Genomic DNA, 25521 nt, shown 5'->3' on the forward strand with positions numbered 1-25521 from the left:
GGTGAGGGTGGTTTTACTGGCAGCTAAGTGCCCTGCTACCTTACCAATATGCTGATTGTGTATTTAAGTTCCTAAGAAGGACCTAAAAGCCTTACGTGTGTGTGTATATGTGTGTGTGTGTGTGTGTGTGTATGTGTGTGTGTGCACACGCTTATATGTTTCAGCCAAAGATGCTAAGCCACTTTTCTTCCCTCCCGTCCATGAAACCACAGTTTCCTAATCTTCCGCAATGAGCCAGACCCCAGGACAAGGGGCCAGATAAGTTATCCTGAGTTGCAAATTCAGGAATAGGATGCACCAGGGAATTACCGAATTATCAAAACAGCGTGAATGAGACTGAGTTAGAAATTATTGCAGTCGCATTAAAAAACTGTAGTTTCTATAAAATATATTCTTCTATAATATTCCCAGTACCATAAGGAATACTGGAATCCAATCTGGGCAAAGCAAAGAATTGAAAAACATTGATTTATCATGGTGGAGATGTTCAAAATATGTTGTAACTCTATCCAGAAAAACCTTTTTTTATTATTTATTTTTTGAGAGACAGAGAGAGAGACAGAGCATGAATGGAGGAGGGGCAGAGAGGGAGTCACATAATCCAAAGCAGGTTCCAGGCTCTGAGCTGTCAGCACAGAGCTGGATGCGGGGCTCGAACTCACGAACCGTGAGATCATGACCTGAGCCGAAGTCAGGCGCTTAACTCACTGAGTCACCCAGGCACCCCCAGAAAAACCTTTAATAGAAATACTGTGACATCTCACTTTCATGCTAACTTTAAATGTGCTATTTTAACATTATTCTTATATGTATGTTTTTTTCTTCTAATTAACTTGTAAGTGTCTCAACAGCAAAATTCTTGAAAAACAGGGGAAAAAAGCATCTTCTACTTCCTACTGGAATCTATTTATTATAAAGAATTCTAAGAGGTTAGGAATGAATCTTGTGTATGGCTGTTAAGTAGATGATAATTCTAAAGCAAAAGACTGAAGCCAAACTTATCAGAGGAGCAAACTGGTCAAAAAGTGAGTGTAGGCACAAGAGACCATGAGCAACCTACCATTGTATTGTGCTGAGAGGTGGGGGTCCTATGGCCACAAGTCTCTTGCGTCAGCAGAGAAACTGGCTGAAATTCCTCAGAGTGAGGCTTGTTGGGAAAACTCACATGCAAGGGAAGGTGAAAGGCTGGGAGCCCGTCACTCTCCTCTTCTTCCACTTTCTGTCTGCTTGTCACCATGGCTACCTCTCCATCTGCTTCCCCATACGGAGAGGCTGGTCGCTTGGAAGACATCCTGGAAGGAACAAAAGAGGAGAAAATAATGAAACCTCCACATAAATCCTTAATGCCGTCATTGTGTGGTTAGGGGCCATTGTAACAGAAATGCCTTTTTGTGCTGGCAGAGAGCAGGAAACCATCCAAATACCACTGCAAAGCGCACACAATCAGAAACAATGGCCAAGCAGGTAGCAACAGAACAGTGCTTGTTTGTTGTGAGAATAATACACTAATATAGCACTCTCTTGTATTCTGGCTTCTTAAACAAGAGAATTCACCTAAGAACACTGCATAAGGAAAGACCATTCCATTTTAAAGGAAAAAAAAAAAAAAGCAAAACATACCCATCTAGTTTTACACTTTGATAGACCTCATTGAAGACAGAACATCTATGAATAACAAATACTGTTGGCAGCTAAAAGAGGGAAAAGAACTAAAATTTCTTTCATCAAAAAATAAACAAAATAAATGAATGGTGGCCATTATAACAAATTTGCATTTTATTAAAAGTAAGATTATTATGACATGTAGAAATAAATATTAGTTATAAGCAAACCTCAGACTTCATGACAAAAAGTTTGATATTTGCTTAAAGCTTATTAAGAATTGAATAAATTTTACAATTGCCGTTAATCTTGAAACATTTGAGGATTTTTCTTCCCTCGCCTCCCCATTTATTTCTAATATCACATACGCAAAGTGGTAAAAAAAGTGAAAATATAAAAATATTTCAATTTTCATTTCCACAATGCTATCAAAGATTTAGAGGTGGATTCTAGACTTATTTGCTCTTTAGAATACCTAAGTAAGAGAGGGAAATCAAATAAAGATGTTTGGTTTTGATGAGCTAATGCCTATAAGAAAATTCACTTAGACAATTAAAAATTAAACACTTTTTTTTGTATTTGAGTCTGACTAAGAACACTATTAGAGCTTAAAATATGTGGCAATTATTCTTAAGCAGATAGTTCCCTCTCTTTTCACTACAAGGGTTATATAGAAGTAGTAGAGAGTTAAAATTTCTAATTAAAGAAAAGAACTCTTGTATTTACAACTTGATCTGACCTTGAGAAAGTTGTTATTTTGCTTAACAAAGAGTGTTACCTAATCATCCATTCTTATTCTAGACCAGGCAGGAAAGTCTTAACTGCCACACTGCTTCTTTCATATATAACCCTGATTTTTAAATTTAAAATTTACTATAAAAAAGATGCTCCTAATCATTGCTGAATAATACTATTCTTAGTGTTAAAAGTTTCAAAGGAATAGAGTATTCGAGTACGGCAGATACTCTACTAAGAATAATAGCCCAGTTTAAAAAAAAAGTCCCTGGAATCAGACAAACATGAATTAAAATAATGATTCTACTACTTGCTAGCTGTGAGACTTACCTTGAATCTATATCAATTTACTCATCTTTAGCCCTTGAATCTATCTCATTTTACTCATCTTTAAAATGAGATGTAAATATTTTCTGGTAATGCTTTTTGAGACTAAACTGTGTAGTGTATGCAAAATGACTTGTAGAGCATTCAGCACTAAGTAGACACTCAATAAACCATGGATACTATTTACTTTAAAACTTTAGGGGCGCCTGGGTGGCTCAGTAAGTGAATCATCTGACTTCGGCTCAGGTCATGATCTCATAGTTCGTGGGTTCAAGTCCTGTATTGGGCTCTGTACTGACAGCTCAGAGCCTGAAGCTTGCTTCGGATTCTGTCTGTTCCTCCCCTGCTCACACTCAGTCTTTCCCTACCTCTCAAAAAGAAATAAACGTTAAAAAACTTAAAAAAAATTATAGCTACTGTGTAACCTATACCTCCTCTCCTCAAAAAACCAAAAACCCAACACCAAAACTCTCCAAGATGAAGCAAGCACATTGCTTTCCAGGAGGTAAAGCAGGAAATCAATAAGAAATATGAAATCTCCTCATAGAGAAATGCTCCCTGGCCAATCATACGTAGCAACAAACTGATCAAACGTATTTGCAATTGTAAAGAAGAAATACTAATAGCAGAAGTCTTGATCAGCTGAATAACAGAGAGAAAGGAAGAAATGGCGGCTACCAAGTAAGCACTATCTAGAGGAGAAGTAGACTGGGCCATCACATTACAGGTGTCTAGCTATTTCTAATCTCATTACTATACTTTACTCCACATATACTCTAAGTGTGGAGGGAGGAAGCAATGGTCTAGAGGTGGAATGGTCCTAGGCTCATTGGCAACACCACATCTATCACCAACTTGAAATATTAAAGTATATGTAATAACTCTAAACACTAGAGATACTAACTTCCACTGTTCTGCTTCTATGCTCTCCAAGCAAACTTCCAATTGCCGTGTAGAGAATGAGCTGACAAGAAGAGATTTAAAATACTTAAGGTCTTTGTGAACCGATTTATCAGAGTAAATCAATAAAAGGACTTTTAATTATTTCTTGTTTTACACATAGTTTGACTCTAAGGGGACCCTGCATTTATTATACAAGCCATAGTATTTATGGTTTGTGTAGCCATTATCACTGTTGGTGAAATTAATGAATTGGTATTCTGGTGTCTACCTCAGTCATGTGTACAATAAGTCTCTTCACTGTCCAAAAACTCCAGGCTGTTGGCAAAAGCTAGTCTCTGGGTTATTAAAGTAGAAAGCTAGATCAGCTGGTCTTTCCTAAGTTAATGCAATTCTATGACCTTCAGAAGGCATGACTTTTTTGCTGATCTCTACTTTATGTATAGCATTATTAATGATTATGAAAATTGAAAGTCCAAAAGTAGACATAAGGTAAATATGGTAAATAGTTAAGACACTGCTACTCTTCTCAAAACATCTTGTCATTTCAGTATCTAAATTATCTTTATATACCACTGGATAAACAGTGTCTCTTTCTATATATATCATTCTACGGAGCAAAAGCGTAAGGTCTCAAACACTAAACATGAAGGAGTCGTGATGCCAGAAGGCAAATGATTCTAAACAATTATATATTTTATGCTTATTTCAATTCCATTTTCAGACACTTACAGAATGTTCTTAATGTGCTCAAGATGAGAATCTTTTCATACAGTTCAGGTAAAAGATTTCTTAAAGATTAAAAAAAATATGGTGACAAAAATGCCATAGTTCAAAAATAGGCTATTAAGTCAGAAAAAAAAACAAATACTTAAATTATAGAGAGAGCTATCGATCTGCCTACATTCATGTTTTGTCTGACTCATAGTACTTCTAAAATATTGATTACAAATCACCAATAGTGTTAGATTCTTAAATTTTTGTTCATCTACCAAACAGTTTCATTCTGGAGAGAAGAAAGTCTCGTTAATTTAAAAAAAAAAAGTACTTTCAATGTTATGTTATTGTTTATTCTGGTCTCCACTTTATTTCTGATTTTCTTTGTTAGGGATTTCCTTCCTCCACTAAAGTTCATCTAAGTTTCTTCTTTTTCTAGTTCCTTGTGGTGTAATTTTGTTTATTGGAAATGTTTTCTTAACACAAGCATTTATGGCATAAATTTCACTCTAACATCTGCTTTTGCTGCATCTATAGGTTTTTGAATATTGCATTTTCCTTTTCTTTGGTTGTGAGACATAGTCTGATTAGCTGTTAAAAAAATGTCTTACTTATTGTAAAATTATCTACCGTTGGAATTGTTAAGCTTTCTGTCAATGTTTACTTCATGTATGTTGAACTTGTGTTTTACCCATGCATATTAACAATGATTATATCTTCTTGATAAAAAGCAAATAATAAAGGAAGATACATAATAAGAAAAGAAGTCATGTCACTTTCCACGCATTGGTTATCTGGGATACGTAGGGCTCCAATTCGTGTGATTGCTTATGTGGCATGACTGTGTTACACATAAGTGTTGCAGCGCATGGACATTTTGGAACCATCTGAAGAGCTAGGCTGAAGCATGTTCTTATGTATTGATCCTGAGATGACTTCTGTCATTCCTGTGGTAGGTGCTAGACTTGCCAATGAATAAAACGCAGACTTCAAAGAAAATGACATGAGACAGACAAATATAATCCAGTGTGAAACTAACCCATGGAGGTAATAATGATATAACAGAATCTTTAACTTGGTTTTGTGTACAGACAAGAAAATCTTTTTTAAAAGAACTGGTGTCTAATTCTAGGGCAAAAGGGGATCCTCAAATCAACACCATTTACTGATTGCTTATTATGTGCAAGACACTTATCTAACAGGAATAAAATGTGTAATTTAAGGTCTCTGCTTTAAAAGGTTTATGCATTGGTTGAGAAGATTTGGAGAAATAATAATGAAAGACAGTTCAGGCTAAGGGCCAAATGATACTACATCTAAATACCTGAGGGCTTCACGAGGCCCAGAGGATCCTGGAATACTTAGAGGAATGGTTGACCAACCGAGTTTTGGGGGGAAAAGAAGGTCAAATGGGAAGTCTGGAATAAACAGTGTGGGGATTTCATGTAGGAAGTAATGATACAAGCAAAGATGCAGAGATACTTTCAGAAAGTACAGTGTAAATTTAAGTCTCAAGATTACTGGAGAAAAAAGGACATTGAGGAATATGGACTGAATCCTGTCTTTAGACTATAACATTCCTGGAGTTGCTGAGTTACATGCATGGAATAGATAGAAAACAGCTTCCCTTCTAAAGGGCAACTTGCTTTCACATGAAGTCACTTTTCCTTTATTTGTCTTTGTAACACAATCTGCACAATCAGGCCACTCTAGTCCATATGTGAAAGTGATTTTAAAACTACTGGAGTCCTTTACTATTGGCTAAAGGCTCTCTGGGTGCACTGTAATCACTCTGTAAGTAGGATGTCCCCAACAGTACTCAAACATGCACAGCAAACTTAAGGATAGGGAACAGGGTACGAGATTGCAACATAAACTAAACCATTGGTTCTCAACATTGGCTGCAAACTAGTATTAAATACTGCTGCCTGAGTCCCACCGCCAGGCATTCTAATGTTATTGGTTCTGGTGTGGAGGTGGAGTATCCAAATTTTTTAAATGTGGTGATTCTAATACACAGTCAAGGTTGCAAGCCATTTGCACTAGTCAGATTAAAGCTCCTCACTCAAGATTTCCAAACTGTAATTCCTGAAGCCTGTGAATATGTTACCTTATAATACAAAATATACTTTGCATATGTGATTAAGTTAAGGTGATTGACATGAGATTATTTTGGCTATTCTGGGTGGGCCCAAAGTAATCATAAAAGTCCCTACAAAGAGGAGAGGGAGGAGAATCAAAGTCAGAGAGAGTGACTGGAAGATACTATCTAGCCGGCTTTGAAAATGGATGAATTGGGGCTGTGAGCCAAGGAATAAAAGTGGCCTCTAGAGGCTAGAAAAAGTGATAAAAGATTCTCTCCTAAAACCTCTAGAAGGAATGAGCCCTGTGACTGGAAGACTTGTGGCCTCCAAAACTGTAAGTGTATAGATTTGTATTGTTTAAACTACGAACCTTGTGCTAACTTGTTACAACAGCAATGGGAAACTAATACACAATGTACACATTATTTCTTTCCCAGCTGGTATTTCCTCAATCTGAAATCTTCTTAACCCAGACAGATATACACTTGCCTGTTCTCTGACTCCATTTACGGCCAACATCATTTCCCAGCCACGCCTTCCCTGGTTGCTCCTCCTGAACCAGCACCTCCTCATTCTATTTAGCACCTTGCCCCTCATATATGTTTATTTATTATCTGTCTGTCCCGCCATAAGTCCCAAGAGGGAAGACTTTCTTTTTGTTCAGAGGTTCATACCCAGGACTTAGAATCCTTTCTGAAGATAGCAGTTTTTCAAGAAATATCTGTTACCTGAAAGCTACCATCTAAAACCGACAACTCTCTCTCTTACTATTCTCTAACTATGAATAATTGTAAGATCTAGTCCTACAAGACAAGCATGCTTAGAAAATATCTTCATATTGTCATAGAAAAAGGAAATCCAGTTAAGGGATAACAGTATCCTTTTAAATAATGTCTGTGGAAAGGAATTGGCAAACTTAGTTGAATTAGGTTATTAAAATACTTGTGAAAAAAATCTTAGTCATTTTTTAAATGTTTATGTAAACTATAAACATGAAGTAATTTTATGAAAGAATGCTACATGGTTAATTATCACCAGACCTATTACTGAGGGATCACCTATTTACTGCTTTAGAATATATTCCTTAATTCAACTCTAAAAAATGACAGCACAAACCAAGTGAAAGGAATTCGTATATGGAACAAACATAAGATGGAAGGCTTAGAATAGGAAATGCTTTCCTTCCATAACAGTTTTCCTTTAAAGTTTTTCTTTCTCTAAATATTTTAACCTTTGATTAAGTCAGAGATAAAATCCTAAGAAGCAGTGCCTTCTACTGGTTATTCTTTAGGAATGATGATAGTATTTACTGTAAGGTTTGTAGTTAGGTATAAAAACTTGCTAAATAAATAAATAAATAAATAATATCTATAAAGAACAAACTCAAATTCCTGCTCTTCTACAAAGCCTTCCCTTCCACCACGGTTAAAGTGACTTCACCCCACCTCAAACAACATCATTAATTCTCATTATTAGTCTACATGAAAAACTGAACATCACTATAACCTATGACATTCATTCAATAGTTTATTTTTCTTTTCTTCTTAGTACATGCAGTATCTGAAACTAGAACACAAACACAGGAAATGCAAGAATATCATTTTTTTGAATTTCTTGGAATCCCCATAACATGTAGCCTGTCTTCCACTTAATAAGATTTCAGTAAGTATAGTTCTACTTTTAACCATTTCACCTGATTTTCCCAAGATTAAGGCTAAAGCTATGACTGTATGATAAAGGTCTTTCCAAATTGTGCCGTGTTTTTTCTCCCCCAAAGAGTCTAATCCTCTATGCTGAATGAGATACAGATTAATTATATGGCAATACAATTTCTAGCACACAGTGTATTTTTCTATGAATAAATAAATGAATTGCATGAGTGTCTATTTTGTGCCAGGCAATTTATCTTTATGTTATGGAGGAAACAGGCAACTTAGATATGAAGACCCTTCTGGGTTACTGCTAAGGAAGTACAGTTTAGATGGAAATAGAAGCTATATACCCACTCATCCATTTATTCATTAATGGAAAAACATTTATTGAAAGACTACCATGTGCTTGCAGATAACAATGTAATTAAGAAATCAATAAATAATATTTTAAGGTAAATGACTTTTTATAAATGTGAGTACTATGGGAGACAGATAATAGCAAGATGATGTCTCACTAAAATAATCAGAGAATGCTTCCTACAAATTACAAGAATTCAACAGGGTAATGAAGGATGGGTCCAATGTCAATAGAGAAGACGAGAAGCTTCCAGACAAGATAAATGACATTAGCCAATTAAAAAAATTTATAGAACGATAGATATGGCATGGTTTGGCGAATAGTTTAGTTTAAGCAGAAATTTCTAGGAGGACTAAATGCAGATAAGGATGAAAGGCAGGGACTAAATGACAATGATTCTGATTAAATCCTATCTCTTTTAAATGGCTAAAGCAAAATTTGAAAGTGAAACTGAAGGCAGAAGGGGGCCGGTGATGGTTTGTGATCCCCAGAGTAACACAATCGAAACACTATTTTAGAAAGAAAAATCCTCAGACATTAGTAACTGATACAAGATTGAGGGTGGGAACCAGAAAGGGAGAACAAATGAGAGAGAGAATTCAAACATAAAGAGATTGCTGGACTGTATAATTGAGAGAAAAACACTGCTAATAAGAAATACATAAAAACTAGAAAGAAAGGCCAATTTGGAAGAAAATATGAAATCCAGTTTTAGAAATAAATCTTTGTTGATTGCAAGATTTTAAAAAAGAAACAGCAGGTACCAGAAAATGGAGAACTTCTGTGGAAGTAACTGAGGCAGCGTGGTCTTTGAAACACCAGCAGAGTTAACAATAATTGTAATTATTTCTGATTGACTTCTTCCACAATGCTCCAAGTCAGTTTATTTATTGTTCTTGTTTTATAAAATAGGAAACAGAGTCACAAATTAGATATCTTTTCTTGCACTATTTGGTCTCCGCACAATAATAGGCAGCACCTCAAGCACAGAACTGTCTCTCCAAGGGAAAAACTGGAAAAAAAAAATAGAGCGAGGGGGAGGAAACCTTGCAGTCCATCCTACTAAGGGGGATCAGTGTATAAAAAGGATTAGCAAAAAAGAGAAGTCAAAGTGATAAGCAAAGCAGCATAATTATTCTTTAAAACAATTCTACCAAACCAAACATTTGTTAGATGAACTTCTAAAATTCTGGACCATGACATTTATTTAACTTACAACGTCCGTTAATTGCTCTCCTAAATAACTGTTTTCACTACTTACTCTCTCGTGTTACATTTCAAGCACAGCAGAATGCAGTTTTAAAATGACAGAAAATATTTGAAGGATGCATCTTAAGGGAACAATGAATATGGGACATTAAAAAACAAAATAAAAACTGACAATCCTTCATATCCACAGATTATACTGCTTTTCTAGAAGTTATGGACCTCAAGTTTTTCTAGTAATAAGACTATTTGTACAAGACACTTACATTTACTTGTCTGGTCTCTTCTGTAATTAAGGTTGTGGTGAGAAAGCTAATCAAGATTAGGAATTAAACTCTACTGTTTACCAAAGGTATTTTCACAATAGAATATTACTTATCTAATAAGGGAAACCAACATAGACATTTAGCATGTCTAGGCACATTTTGATCCAAATGAGTGAAACAACCAATACTTCCTGCGCGACTTATAAACACAGAATTACAAAAAAAAATTAGCATATCATTTAAAGAAATAATAGTTTCATTATTCTTATCTATGAATTTCAATTCTTATTATTCATATTTCATGGTTCAGCCTTTCTGCTTCCCTTTTACATGTTTTGAACATCTTCATTTTCCCACTAAGAGTCAGCTTTGTGTTTACTTTGTGAACATTCCACGTCAATTTTATAAACAAGTCTGTCATATATAATATTCAGAAGCCTTTTAAGTTGCGGAAACCTTATTTGTGGTAAACATGCAGACTTTCCAACTTGTATAATATTTTTTTTCTTTTATCCATAAATCCTCCTTGCCATCCGCTTCTGATACAGAACATGCCAATCTCTATACTTCTCTACACTTTGCTTCCCGCATACAAAGACCTCATTCATTATATTGTTATTTACAAGCATGAACAAGTTCATCAGGTCCTGGCATAAACTATAAATGGAAGTAGAAACACAGATTTCATAGAAATATAAAAATGGACAACATCAAGTAATAAATAAGACTAGACTCCCTCGTCACTCTCCATACACATTTCATCACTAGAGTAGAAACTTATTTCTACTAGTATTTATAAACAAAACTTACCATACCATTGAAATCTAAAAACAAAAGTAATTTTTGAACTACAGCTACATAACAATAAATTCATTATTCTCTTCTGAAATATAATTTGAATTTACAGAAAAATGTTAATACATATTATAAAAGTTTAAATTGTACTTAAAACTGCTAAATAAAAATGTTACAGTCACCAAGAAATTTCAAAGGGACCTTTACCAAGGCTGTTGCCTGTGTTTACCTTGTCATATGTTTAGTTTCTGAGATGTTCTCTGCATTGACATCAGTTCACTATACCATCCCTTCTTTCTGGTAAGAATGGCACTACTTTTAACTTCTTTACCACCTTTGTGCCCTTCTCTTCACTGGCATGTCTGCCCTTACCAAAGAGCATTCCCACCCTTGCCCCCCCCCCCCCCCGCCGCCACCAAAGAGTTAGACATGGAGGGAAGTATAAGAACAAGGAAAAAATGAGGAGGTACAGGGTTCTTTGCAAAAGGGGTGGTGACAAAAGCAAAAATATCAGAAGTCAAAGAGAGAGAAGACTGAGAAATAGAATTTAATTCTTTTTAATACCTGAAAGAAATGAGTGCCTCTTTAGGAGTTGGACAAAGGATATTTCAAAAGTGCTTGAATTAATGTGCCTAAAGTAAGCAATACAATTCAGTTTAAAAGTCGCATTTGTTTTTGTTTTCTAAACAAGAGAGAGAAAGAACCGAAGGTAAGCATTTGGAAGCAGTTTATGACAGCAAAACTCCATCCTACAATGATTCAGAATTCAAAATTCGATTCTCTCTCCACTTCCTTTTCTTACTATTTCGCTGATAATTACAAATCACTAAAAATTTCACTCCAAAATTAGACCATGTATTATTGGATGAAGACTCTCAGAAAATTTTCTAAATAAAAAGATTGCTTTATTATGAGTAACATAATAGTTGGGTTCTAGAGCCAAAATTTATCTAAACAAATGATCTGCCAGTTAAAACTTCTCATCTTTATGCTTTATTGTGTTATTTTAAAATTAATCCACACTTGCTAAGTGCCTAAAACAATAGTATTCGTGATAAATAAAAAGGTACAAAGCGTATTAAATTTAATTAAACCCTATTGTAACGATTCCATAATGTTCTAATGCTTAGAAAAGTTCATGCTAAGTCTGACAAGATTGGAGGTAAACTGATCACAAGAACATTTGATTCCTAAATACAAAGTCACTTTCATAAAGAGAAGAGCGAGCAAACGTTTTTACAGAATTCTACATTTTTTTGAAAAAATTACTGAAACTTTTCTCATGATTTACAACACAAGAATATAGCAAGAAGTACTTCCCACTTAAAAATAAATCCTGACTTCTTGACTTCTTCAATAATTATTATAATTTTATTTCCTTGTCTCAAAAATAGGTGCACCTAAATTTGAGTTATTAAACATTTGATCACAGAATCTTTTCAATTGTCAAAAACACTAAATTTCAACTAAATCTACCTGAAGAAAACATAATACAAATGATTAAGACCTTTAAGTGTTGAAGAGAAATTTCTTTTAAGTTGTAGGTAAAATGACCAATTACATGAGTTGTGCAGAAGACAATACAAAACTGTAAACAGCAATTTGCTGTGAATTACATAATCCATGTATTGGTATACATTTGCCATTAATCAGAAACAAACAGAAAAAGGACAATTAACCTTCATTCATCTACAAGTTAAAAGTGTCAAAGTCCTTTTGTTCTGATTATTTATAAATTACTTTGAATAATCTAACATTAAGATTTGTGGTTCTAAAACTTGTTATTACAGTTAGAAAGGATATACTTTTTGAGGAAATAAAAAGCTTTTTCCATTGGAGTTTGGGTTTTGCCTTTCTGACAGCTCCAAGTCCACAGGATGTGGAAGGATGATTTAAATTTTACATCAAAACTGTGACTGCACTAGACTTTTTCCCCCTTCTCAAGGGAGGCATTGTTCTTGCCTTTCCATAACCAGGCGTGACAGTGCCAGACTGGAGTCATACGGCTGGTCTCTGAGTCAGCGTGAAAGTGCTCACCTCCTGAGTTTCCCCAGATGCTCGGCTCCTTGTGAGTCTGAAAGCTGAGCACTGAGTAGCCACATACTCCATTCCTGGGACAGATAGAGGATTGAAGGGAAAATGATCTAGTGATTAGCAAAACCATCTCCTCCAGTATGTGCTGTAAAACTCTTTTATTAAGAATTTAATAAGAGGTAACAATAAAAAAAAACACCGTGTATGTAATATCAGTACCACTTTTCTGAACCAAAAGTTGGGACAAATTGTTTAACTAGTAGTTGTGTGCTTCTGAGATAAAGAAATAAAGAAAGTCTAAAAAATCAGAAGCTTTTAGAATTTTCTGAGACACATGGTTGCCACATGTATAAATTTCAGGTTATAGACAACTGGATAGAATAGTGAAAGAATACTATATGAAATGCCTATCTATTCTCTAGATCTCTAAAAAGGTACCTTTAAAAATTGTCTGTAGAATCGCTGGAAAGGAACAATCTTTTCTGTTATCACAATAATTGGTAATGAAACAGGGATTAATTCTGTTTCTATTGTTCTGTCCTCAAATGAACCTTCCAGGAAAGTTTGAGAGGTGTCTGTATATCTTTTTTAATTTTTTAAATCTTTATTTAACTTTGAGAGATAGAGTGGGGGAGGAACATTAAGAGAGAGACACAGAATCAAAGCAGGCTCCAGGCTCTGAGCTGTCAGCACAGAGCCCAACACCAGGCTCGAACATGCAAACTGTGAGATCATGACCTGAAACAAACTGGGCCGCTCAACTGACTGAGCCACCCAAGCACCCTGAGAGGTATCTGTATCTTGTGTATATGTGTGAGCAAGTGTGTGGGGGGGGGTTGGGGGTGGGGAGAGAAACAAAGAGACAGGGATAGAGAGAGAGAGAGAGACAGACAGAGAGAGAGAGAGAGAGATTGAGACAGAGAAAGGCAGAGACAGAGAAGGAAAAAGAGGTGTGGGAGAAGAACACTTTACTGTCTAATGATATGTTAATGGAAATTCATTATTTTTTCCTGGACTTCTCTATTAAGGATCTGACAGTACCATTTTAAGCATAAGCATATGCTAACAACTTTCATTTACTATATAATTCAAAAGGACTGGTTGAGGTTTTACGTATTTTTGAAGAAAAAAAGTTACAAAAATAGAAGCAAACTCCTCCCAAGTTATTAGCCCATAAAAAGTAAAGGAAAAAAAAACAAAAGAAATATGATTCTTAAATATTACTACTACAGTGAGTAGCACTAATCTCTTAGTTATTGCTTTCCAAAATAACGCTGCTCCATTTTTTTCATGTTGTTCTCAGGAGGATATGAGTGTCTTTGCATGTTCACATATGCACATATGCACATGTTTGTAATAGCCTATAATAATAGTTCACCGTAAACACAGTGAAAGAAAATATATTTTCATTCTTGAACATCACTAGTCAGGTGAGGTGGATATGGAAAAATACAAACAAAACAAAACAGTTCTAAGAAAGAAAATATCTATTTAGGCTTAATGATATTAATCTCTCTGTAAAAATATCAGGTGAGGTGGATATGCAAAAATATAAAAACAAAGCAAAACAAAACAGTTTTAAGTAGAAAAAATATCTCTTAGGTTTAATGATATTAATCCCTCTGTAAAAATATCATATCACTTATTTTAATAAGTTGGTCATTTTGGCTCTCTCAGGAAACTCTCCCTATGGCAGAACTGAAAATAGGATATAAAATTTATTTTCCAAAATAATATCCTTAAGTTCTGATTTTGTTTTGAGGCTCCCTCTCTCCTATCTCCTTATCCGAGTTTCCTCTTAAAGTGCCCACCCCCACTCATACTCTCTCTCCCCTCTCACATTACTGGCTAAGTCTAAATAAATAGCAAATTGTTCCATAATCAAAAGTGACTTATTCTTAGCATGGTGTATGTCTTGAAATAAAATCTGTGGCATGTTTAATTTATTTAGGATCTAATAATGATGACAAAAATAATTAAGTAACCAATCTAGTTTTAATTTCTTTTGTTTTCAAAGGTCATTGTGAAATCAAGCAAGTTAAGCCTTCAAAAGCAAACCTCTAGAGAATGGTGTGCGTGTGTGTGTGTGTGTGTGTGTGTGTGTTTCCCCCAGCAGAAATGAGAAAGGAGGCTCACAGCTAAAAGGAATACTGAACATCAGCGTCAGATTTGTTAAGAATGACTGTCTAAGTAGTTCAATGAAGAAAAATATTATGACCCTTACCCTCTTTGGAATCCAGAAAAGTCTGACAAGGAAAAGTTTATACATTGCTAAATTGTGGCCAATTTAGGGGACTCTTTCTTTCCATGCCCCATACAGATTTGGTTACAGCTTGTTCCTACAACAGCTGTTGAAAAATGAATGAAGTAGAAAATATTTATGTTATATTCAAAATAGACAGCAAAGAACATATATACAGTGCAAAAATCTTTCCTAGGACAACAGCTTCTAGTTGTGACAGACAGGCATGCTATGCAAAGACAGATTTTCTGAACCTCCTGACAAAATGCAGAATTTGCCATTATAATCATGAAAAGTCCAAAAGTAAGGGTGCGATGCCAAAGATGGTGAGCATCTATCAACCCAAACTCCAAAACAGCGGGATGCAGCTATGGTTGATGTTACAAGAATGCTGAACCTCTCTATTGGTTCCTTTCATGCCAAAGCCTCTTTGCTTGGATGAATATGAATTAAATCCATAAGCTTTCTTATTTTTCTAGCTTGACCTCTAAACTCATTTTACATCTTAACTGTTTATCTTCTTCCCCCCATTAATCTTTCTGGTTTTAGCACGTTCCCTGTTGTTTTTAGGGGGGGGAAAAACTTTAAAAGCATGGCCCATACTGCCACTGTGGATGAGTTAGGAATGTTAACTCTTTTCTATAAATGGGTACAAACTATTAGCAGTAACCTAAAGGCTACCCATTTCTTGCCCCTGAAGTGAAAATTCAAAGGATATGGCACATGCCGCACGAAAGACAATCATCAAACTCTTATAAAAGTATGATAAGTATGAAGACATAAAAAGATCCCACTACAAGGTTTACACTACATTTCACACAGGGCTAAGTGCGATGTCACTATCACATTTCCATTAAAAAATTTAAAGTATGTCATAGAGATAACTTTTTGAAGTAAATAGTTTTTCCTCTTTACTTTCTCTTTTCAATCCGTTCCGTGGCTAAGGATATACAATGCAGCTGTTCTTAAAAATACTATGTCACTATCATAGAAATGTCTAATTTTAGATTGTAATTTTAGTCAGTAATATGAGTTCTTTCTTCTTCTGTTTATTAAAATATAGATAAGAAATTTCATTGATTAACACAATCCATTTACTTACATTACCATAAAATCTGTTAGTAGAAAAACCAAAAATTTTAAAGGTGTTCACTTTACAAATCCATAAAAGAAAAGAAAAACTAATCAAACGAAAACATCAACACTTTAAAGTTGGAATCTTGCACTTCAATAGTGTTTACCATTTACCATTTTATACGCAGTCTGCCATATTTTCTGCTGTTCTGTAGTATTTCCCCTGAAGCTTAACAAAGGCCCAGCTGTATAAACCAGTTCTGTCAAAGAACATAGTTAAGGGATGGATAAAACAGGGAGGGGTGTCTTACTGGCTGACCACTGTCTGAGCTTATGAGGATAAAGGAGCCTTGGTGGAGAAAAGTAATCATCCATTGCTTTTTTTTTTTTTTAACCTCATTACCACATGCTAAAACATTTTTTTCCACTACCCAAACACCCTATTCCAATCCCCTGTGACTTTGTGTTCCAAAGGGGACAAAATCCTCCCCAACATTCCCTTCCCTCCTCTTCTTGTTTTTGTTTGTTTGTTTTGTTTGTTGTTTATTATGCTGATTTTATGTTTATGAAGGCATGATCCTTTAAAGACTTCCTAAAATACTGGTTTCCTCTCCATTAAACCATCCACACACAGTCCCCTGAAAACATTTTAAATGGCTAAATAAACTTACTTGTTTTGGATTCCTTTTTACCAAAATATTATCAACAGCTTTCCATTGCAAGATAGTTATTTCTGCTAAGGACTCTAGAAAATGACGTATCCCTTTAAAAGATAGTAAAGCATCTATAATTCAGGTAGAATGAGTGCTGAAACCCAGCATGCATCTTAACATTTTAAAGAATGTTTCCATAAAATACTTCAAAGAGAGTTGGCTACATGCACACTCAGAGTGTGTAGCAACATGAGATATGGTCCTGAAGTTTGAAGGAAAGTTTAGAGTGAGCTAATTAATCCTTTCAAAACCTAGCTCTCATGTGTCCAAGAACATCAAACTGTGGGGAAGATTTTCCAGAGATTTAAATATGCATTTCCTATTTTCAAGTTTGTCATTCTTACATACTTTGCTGACATTATTTATAAAGGACTGAAGCCAAATCTCACTCAAAGGGAGCTACCATAACTGCACTGGTTAAAGAGTCAGCGAAACACATTAAATGCCCAAGGAAATCCCTGGGCAAGCGCCACTAGAACTTATATGGAGAGAACATATCAACTCTAAAGTTCGTTCTATTTCAGGGTGTCCTTTGAGGTTGGGACAAATATTTGAATGTTATTAAATCCTCTATTTATCCAAAGGCTGCTGCAGCCGTACTGTAAGACTTCTTCATCCTGCCCTGTCAGTGACCTAGTGGGATTATCCTTTTTTAGAAGGGGTAAAATATGATTCTTTCACCAATCTTCATATTTTCTATTCAACGTGAAATGTATACTTATAATACTAAATGCATTTTCTTTAGGGTAAACCATGAATTCCAGTTGCTTTAAGAATCTACCTCTTCCCATATTCATGGCTTGTACAGGTACCAGAGCAATAGTCATTCATACTCCACCTTGCTGCATGTGGTAGTCTAGTTTCAGAAATAACGGAGTCATTTGCTTCTAATAAATGTTTGGTTCTTATGAAACACTCTGAACTTATCAAAGTATATCAAACCAATACCTGCCTATGTCATATTCAACTTATCATACAGGAGAAATGGAACACAGGGGGAAAAATATCCCGTGGCAAAAGGAAGCAATGTTTAAAAATTCACTTTTATACCATCATAAACTTCTTTCCATGCCTTTCTTTAAAGTACTTACTAAACTGTCTAGAAATAGTTGCAGATAATGTATCCAACTTTTATGAAACCCACCAAAACATTATCTCACAAAAGAAAATAAAGCCACTAAATGTAGTACCATTCTGTGATATTTTAAGAAAATTAATACTAATTAAAGTAAGTATTATACATACACTAAATTTTCTCAAAGCACCTGGGTGGCTGAGTTGGTTAAGCATCTGACTTGATTTCAGCTCAGGTCGTGATCTCACCATTTGTCAGATGGAGCCCCACATGGGCTAACAGAGCGGGGCCTGCTTGGGATTCTCTCTCTCTCTCTCTCTCTCTCTCTCTCTCTCTCTCAAAAATAAATAAATAAACTTAAAAAAACAAAATTTCTCAAATTCAATACACTTTCCAAAGAGAATATTTTAATTATACTATTAACATATCCGCATGTATACAATCTTTTACATAAATCAGTTGCAGAATCTTAAATCTGCTGAAACGTGCTGTGTCTTATGCTTTTCTTGCACTTCTTTGCATTCTTATTATGTCAAACAACCATTAATAAAAAGTTTACAGTGATTCAAATATCTATAAAAATGCTTTTTAAGATAACGCATACCTCCTGTTATTTAAATCTTCTTACAAAAAGCAATAAGAACAATAGTATTGTGGGAGATATCTAAAGATATTCTCTAGGACATATTTTTTTTTCCTTTGGTTTTAGAGAAGTATGAATGACTCTCACTACTTGTGCATTGATATGTGCGAGTCACTGTGCTAGATGCTGTATTATTTCTCATTATCATAACTCTCTATTGGACTACAGACTAAAATGTAAGAGTTAAAATCATTAACTTCTGAGAAGGAAACATAAAGGTCAATCTTCATGACCTTGAGTTTGGCAATGGTTTACTAGATTTGACACCAAGAGTAAAAATGACAAAAGGAAAAAAAAAACTGATAAATTGAACTTCCTCAAAACTATAAACCTTTGTGCTGGACATGATACTATAAAGGAAAAAGCAACCTAAAAATAGGAGAAAATACTTGCAAATCATATATTTGATGAGGGACTTGCTTCTAGAATATATAAAGACTTCTAATAACTCATGTGTGTATATATTTACATATACATACATATTTACTAAGTTTATATATATTTAAAAATTATGGGATTACAATAAAAGACAATGATCCATGTTTTAAATAGGCAAGAGATCTGAATAGACATTTCTTTAAAGAAGATTACAAATTGCCAATGAGCACCTAAGAAAATGTTCACTATCATTAGTCATTAGGGAAATGCAAACTAAAAACCACAGTATGACACCACCTTTCATCCACTAGGATGGCTAAAACAAACAAAAGTCAGACAATGACAAGTATTGGAGAGAACGTGGAGACACTGGAACCATCACAGATTGCTGGGAGGAATGTAAAATACTGCTGTTGCTTTGGAAAACTTGGGAAGTTTATAAATAGTTAAAAATAGAGTTATCATATGACCCAGCAATTCTCCCTTCTATGTATACACCTGAGAGAAATGAAAACATATGTCCACAGAAAAACTTGTACACAAATGCGCATAGCAGTATTATTCATAGCCAAGGAAGTGGAAGCCACCCAAACAGCTACCATTTGATGAATGGACAAACAACATGTGGTACCTCCATACATAAAAATATTATTTGGTAATTAAAAAATGAAGGTTGGTACATGTTACGACATGGGTGAACCTAAGAGGAAAAAGCCAGTCAAAAACGACACACAATATATGATTCCATTGCTATGAAATATCTAGAATACGCAAATCTGTATATAAAGTAGGTCGGTGGTTGCTTAGGAAGGGGGTGTGGTAGAGATGGAAGAGAATGAGGAATGACTGCTAATGTACAAGATAGCTTGTAGAGTGACGAAAATATTCTGAAATTAGGATGTGGTGATACTTACACGACTCTGTGAATATACTAAAAATCATTCTATTATATACTAAATGGGCTTGGTATAATAATCTTAAAAAGTAATTTTTTAAAGCTACAAAGTAGACATTATTGCCTCCATTTTATCTATAGAAACAGGCTCAGAGCTGTTACATAATTTGATAGAAGTCTTACTGAACTAGAATTTGGAGCTAGATCTGACCCAAATATCACCACATTTTCATTATAGAACATCTTTTTTTATGAAGGAACTTAAATATATGCTTTAAAACTGATTTTTTTTCTCTAAAAAGTTAGAAGTATATTTATCATTTCTGTTGCTTGTGTTTGGATACAAGCTTTTATAGAACATTGTGGTTAGACCCACATTAAGCACAAGTCCTTTTTTTTTTTTTTTCTTCTCCTGACATTTTTTTCATTACTTTCTTTTAAACACCCTCTTTGTAACATTATCTTTTTGGAACTATGATAAGCAAATATTTAATGATTGTTCTAAATGAAAACACTGTACAAAATCAGAATTTATTACTAATGCACACAGGGCACATGATATCCTATTCTTCCATATGTTCTCAGTGGTGGGTTATCTATTTTTATGTTGATTCTTACCAATCTCTTCATTTAAATGTTTAGAAAAGATACGTGTTACCTTACTGTTATCATAGTTCAGTCTGGAGCAGTTTAACCCAGTATAACAATCCTACGAACACAGGTGAAATTTTAGGAAGGTAACTTCACCTCCAGGTTATCTGAAGAAATTTCTAAGGATTCACAGCCTTTGTAAGTAATTTGTGGGATAATCTCCAAAATAATTATCACTAGGTGTTAGTATGTGTTTTTTTTTCCATCTTCAGGGCTCAAGCTTAGTCCATTTCCTGTGAAATCAACTATTGTTGGTGCTAGCTGGATAATCAAGTCTTTAAAAAAATTGTAGGGGAAGCAGAATGGATAAGCTGACTGTATTTTAACATTTCCTTTTTCTTAATAGTTTGTTTACAAATGCATTCCCACTATTACAAAAGTAGAGCACGATGCTCAATTATTACTATTCCATGATATATTTTAAGATTTGTTCCACTTATGATAGTAGCTTGAATTGATTTAGGTCAATTCAGCATAGGCTCAGTTAAATAGACATTGATTTGCCTGGGCAAGTAACTTTAAACCAATTTAGAACTCAGCATTTCCTTGAAGTGCATCGGAGGAACTGTTTCAATTTTTATTTCTTTAAAAATGACCTAGACTCTATGAATGTGGAGAACAAAGAAATGCTTTAGAGGGAAAAGGCACAGACATTTGGGTAATAACAATACTAACTACAAACTACGTAAATGTAAGCACTAAAGCAAAGGAGCATATTGTTCCTCAGGACCCAGATACTTTAAAAATCAATGACTATTAACATTACTAATTAAAGAATTGTTTTTTAAATGTGTGCTGGTAGTTCACATTTATTAATTTCATCTTAGTTTAAATTAAGCACAATTTTTATACTACAGTGAGTAATCTACTTAAAAATTCTAAATGTAAATACAGAAACCTCACATTCTGGTCTTTCTCTCCATTACTGAAACCCATCTAATAAACTTTTTAATCCAGTATAGACTTTTTAAGCAAACTCCAAGTGAATTTACTCACTTTGAATTTTGAAATTCATGAGTTCTCTGTGAGCTACTAAATTTGGACTATAGACTCTTTGAACCACAAACAATACTACTAATTTTTCAGGCTCATGCAAGATCTAGCATAGGGCATAGTAAACCAAACTGGAGCTCGGGGGTGACATTTAAGAGCATGTGCTTTGATTGACAAACCATGGCTGAGTCTCAGTCAGGCTATCTTCTGGCTCTGTGACTTTGACCATGTAACCTAACCTCTCTGAGTTTCCGTTCCTTCACTATAGGAAATATAAATAGTATATTATTTATGCATTGGGGGGAAGTAAGTGAGTACAGGGTACATATAAAACCATGCAGCAATGTACCCAACACATTATATATACTGAAAAAATGTTATCTATTATTATTGTTGTTATTTGGAACTCAATTGAGTTGAACTGAATCTAATTTAAACCACTCAAGTGTAAAGCATAGTTAAGGTTAGGATATGACACAATCTAATTAGCTATGAGAAGCCATCTGTGTTTAATATATTTGGACCTATGAAAAGGAGCCAAGAGTTATTTTAATATTTCTATACAGCCAAAATTTTTATTTTTGAATAAAAAAATAAGATTTAGAACTCACTGCACAAGGCTCAGATTTCTGAATCTTGCTGGAAAAGTGAGTAATCAAGATCTACTGTGTAGCACTGCAGCATCTGGGCCCTTCAAATAATTTTAATTTCAATTTAAGTTGAAAGAAATCACTACTGAGTGACACCAAGAGCCTCACTAACGGTCTTCCTGCTACCAACATACTAAAATTTCATCCCATCGCTAGGAATTCAGAATATGGTTTTTGCTGTGTGACATTTATTGCCAAACAACTTTTATAAAATATGTTCCTTCCACCTGCTTCTTGAGGGTAAGCTTAATCCCCTTAGGATAAAGGAGAGTAGGATGTGCTTTAAAAGATTCAGTCATTATAAAAGTTTCATTAGAAATTGCTATTCACATAAACAATTTCCCCATTCTATGTGTAGGACTTAAGACTTCCAGACCAAGAAATGGGTTTCTATCTTACAGAATAAATGTAAAACATGGTTGCATTGTATCACTGCATTTGCTACCCTTGCATTGTAAGGAACTCAGTTTGGCTTAGAGAGACACCTCACATTTTGTATAGCCATCTGACTGAGAACCCTGAAGCTGAACCCCAAACGGGTAATTTTTGAAAAATCAAACAATCACAAGAGTGAAAGGGAAAAAAAAAGCCTACGAAGAATTTCTTTTTCACTCTGTGTAACTATTTAGCTACTGAAACTGTTAACACTGTTCTTTATACTTTATCATCAATAATTTTAACTACACCCATTCCCAAAATGACTATGTAGTTCACCTAAAAACATTGTGTATTTCTAAAAAAAATGTTTGAAAACAAATTCCAAGAGAAAACAATTGAGTTAGAATGTTCTGTCAATCATTTGGCAAGAAAATCAATTGAAAATGTGCAGTTCCAGGTAGATTTCTGCTGGCTATCACCAAAAAGCAGATTGAAATAATAGCCACTTCAAAATGGAGTGATGTCAAGATAGTTTAAGCACCACCAATTACTTGCCATATGGACTATATCCCCTCAGCTCTTGGAGTATTTAGAAACTATTCAGAATTAATAAGCACTGCTGTCACCGTACTGTCAAGAAATGTAAACCCTTACTCATATTTCGGAGGTACTGTGGGTAAATATAAGAAACAGTAAAGAACTATAATCTAAGGGAAAATACATTTAAATCACATTGTCTATTGAACCTCAATGTTAGCAATGTTTTAAATGCCAACACTGGATAAACTATGTTTTTTAATAATAAAAAAAAACAAGTTTGCCTTCTTGATTCTTGGAAACCCACAGAGCATTATCAAGGAATGCATTATTAGAATTCCCACTTCAGTGTTAACATGGGCATCAATCCAGGAGCCACCATAAAGTTCAGGTCTTAAACATTTTTAGCAACTTGTGTATTAATTTCTGCCTCTGTGGAATTTCTATTAGAGATTTTTGAGTATCTAAAAACAGTGTTAATTTCTAACATTTTATACATGGATTTGTGTGTGTGTGTGTGTGTGTGTGTGTGTGTGTGTGGTGTGCTACATATGGCAATATAGATCAAAGAAAACTGTAGAAAGGTAATCTTCCACTATCACCCAACTATTTCTTTTTTTTTAATTTATTTTGTATAGTTTTAGGAGATAGAACCAGAATCAGAGCTATTATTTAATATTTATTGAGTGTCTACTATGTATCAGGGTGCCCTACACTGAGAAAGCCAGCACATAAACAAATACTTATAATACTATATAATATACAAAAGATTTACAAAGACTGACAAGAAAATAAGAGTTAAAAGCAGACATTAAGAGAAGCTAGATTTAGGCTCAGTGTTAAAAAGAACCTTCTAACTGTCAGAGCCACCAAAAAAAGAATTGTCTCTTGAGATAATGAGATTCACAACACTTTAAGTCTAAACAGAAGACAGATCATGTATCAGAAATACTATAGAGAAGATTCACATGTATCTCTAAAAGTTGGGACTAGTTGACCGCTATGGTTCCTTTCAATGCTGGTATTTTATTCTTCTTAAAAGAATGGGTATGATTTTCTAATACTTCTATTATGGTATATATTATAGTGAGCACCGGAATTTAATGTATCTAAGGTGAGAGTACAAAATGTTGGAAAATGGAAATTATAATAGTATAAATAAAGAAGTTTCATGAGCACCAATCATTTGGACATCTATTAATTATGGATAAATCCTATGAGATGGTAGTTGATAATGTGAATATTTCATAAATTATATAGTATATTTTTTCTTCACTTTTAAAGATAATATTATAAAAACTGTGACTATGTTATATGAGTTATATTCTAAGACTGGTAGTAGATCCAAAATAATTAATCTTTTTTTATTCTTCTTTCAAACCATGAGCATGCATTTATGTTTAATATAAATACAGGGAGACATATGAACATCTTATATGCGTATTTTAGTCCTACTAACAACACAATTTAGTATTTTCCTTGACTTTCTTTTTTTTCCATTTCCTAATGAATTTTTAGTTTCTTTCATCTAGAACTTTTTTCCTTACACGAAGTATTTGAAAGCATATGATTCCTAGGATTTCTAATTTGGGGTAATACAGGCAGCAATTTTAGCTTCCTCTCTTTCCTCTATGTGTCATGTAACCTTCTACTACAAAGAAAGGACTAATACTAAGTCTTAAATTATCAATTAAAATACCTCAGTCCAGTATTCACCCAAGTCTTAGGATCAACCAAAAACTAAGAATACAAATTTTGCCCTATAACTCATCTCAGGTAACAAATCCAATTCTTGCTTGCTGACTATATTTCTAGGTATAAAGGTTTAGTATATAGTAAGCTTCTGCTATATTTGATCATACTTTTCCAATGCTTTACTTATTTATATTTCAGGGACTTATATATAAAGAGAAAAATGCTCCCTAAATCTGTTTAGTCTAAAAGAGTTATTATAAAAAAGTTTTTTAAGGGGCACCTGGATGGCTCAGTCAGTTAAACACCAGACTCTTGATTTCAGCTTAGGACATGGTCTTATGGTTGTGGGATCAAGCCCCGCATTGGGCTCCACGCTGGGCATGGAGTAGGCTTGAGATTCTCTTTCCCCCTCTCTCTGCTCCAATCCCCTCTCAAAAACAAAACTAAATAAAACAAAATTAAACTAAAAATCAGGATGCATTGCAGGAAATCACAAAAATCCAGAGGCTGAAAGGTGCTGGACAGGTAATATCAGTGAGTAGAGGACATGACTGTGCAGACTGTGGTGGATGGGGGTCAAGGTGACAAGAACACTGTAGAAAACTGCAGAATATATGCTCAGATTAGAGTGGCTGATATGACCTTTCTCAGGCCACTAATGTGACCAAAACATCCAATTATAAGGGGAAAAAAACAAATCTAGATTTTTGTGGGAAATATCCAATATTTTCACGTTAGTAAAACCAAAAGAAAAGCAACAAACACCACTAGCCAGTGGATCAATTTGTGACCTTTGGTTTAATGTGAATCTAAGAATGAACAGAATATTTAATATTAGAACTGTTTCAAGTTATCTCAATATTTGTTGTCACTGTAGCTACAGTTCTTTTACCTAAATACGATATTAACGACTGTAGCTAG

At 34.4% G+C, this 25521-nt stretch overlaps 1 protein-coding gene across 11 annotated transcripts in view; it reads right to left on the reverse strand.

The window, feature by feature from the left end:
- SOX5 (SRY-box transcription factor 5) overlaps positions 1-25521 on the reverse strand; it is a 1013639-nt gene that overhangs the window by 357229 nt on the left and 630889 nt on the right. For 9 of the 11 annotated variants that reach the window (XM_049627167.1, XM_049627170.1, XM_049627165.1 and 6 more), the window contains one exon: positions 1061-1292. In XM_049627167.1, the coding sequence (XP_049483124.1) occupies positions 1061-1292 (232 nt within the window). The remainder of the gene's footprint in view (positions 1-1060; positions 1293-25521) is intronic. The other 2 variants (XM_049627173.1, XM_049627172.1) reach the window with 1 other exon arrangement.

The sequence above is a fragment of the Panthera uncia genome, chromosome B4, assembly GCF_023721935.1.
Source record: "Panthera uncia isolate 11264 chromosome B4, Puncia_PCG_1.0, whole genome shotgun sequence".
NCBI lineage: Eukaryota > Metazoa > Chordata > Mammalia > Carnivora > Felidae > Panthera > Panthera uncia.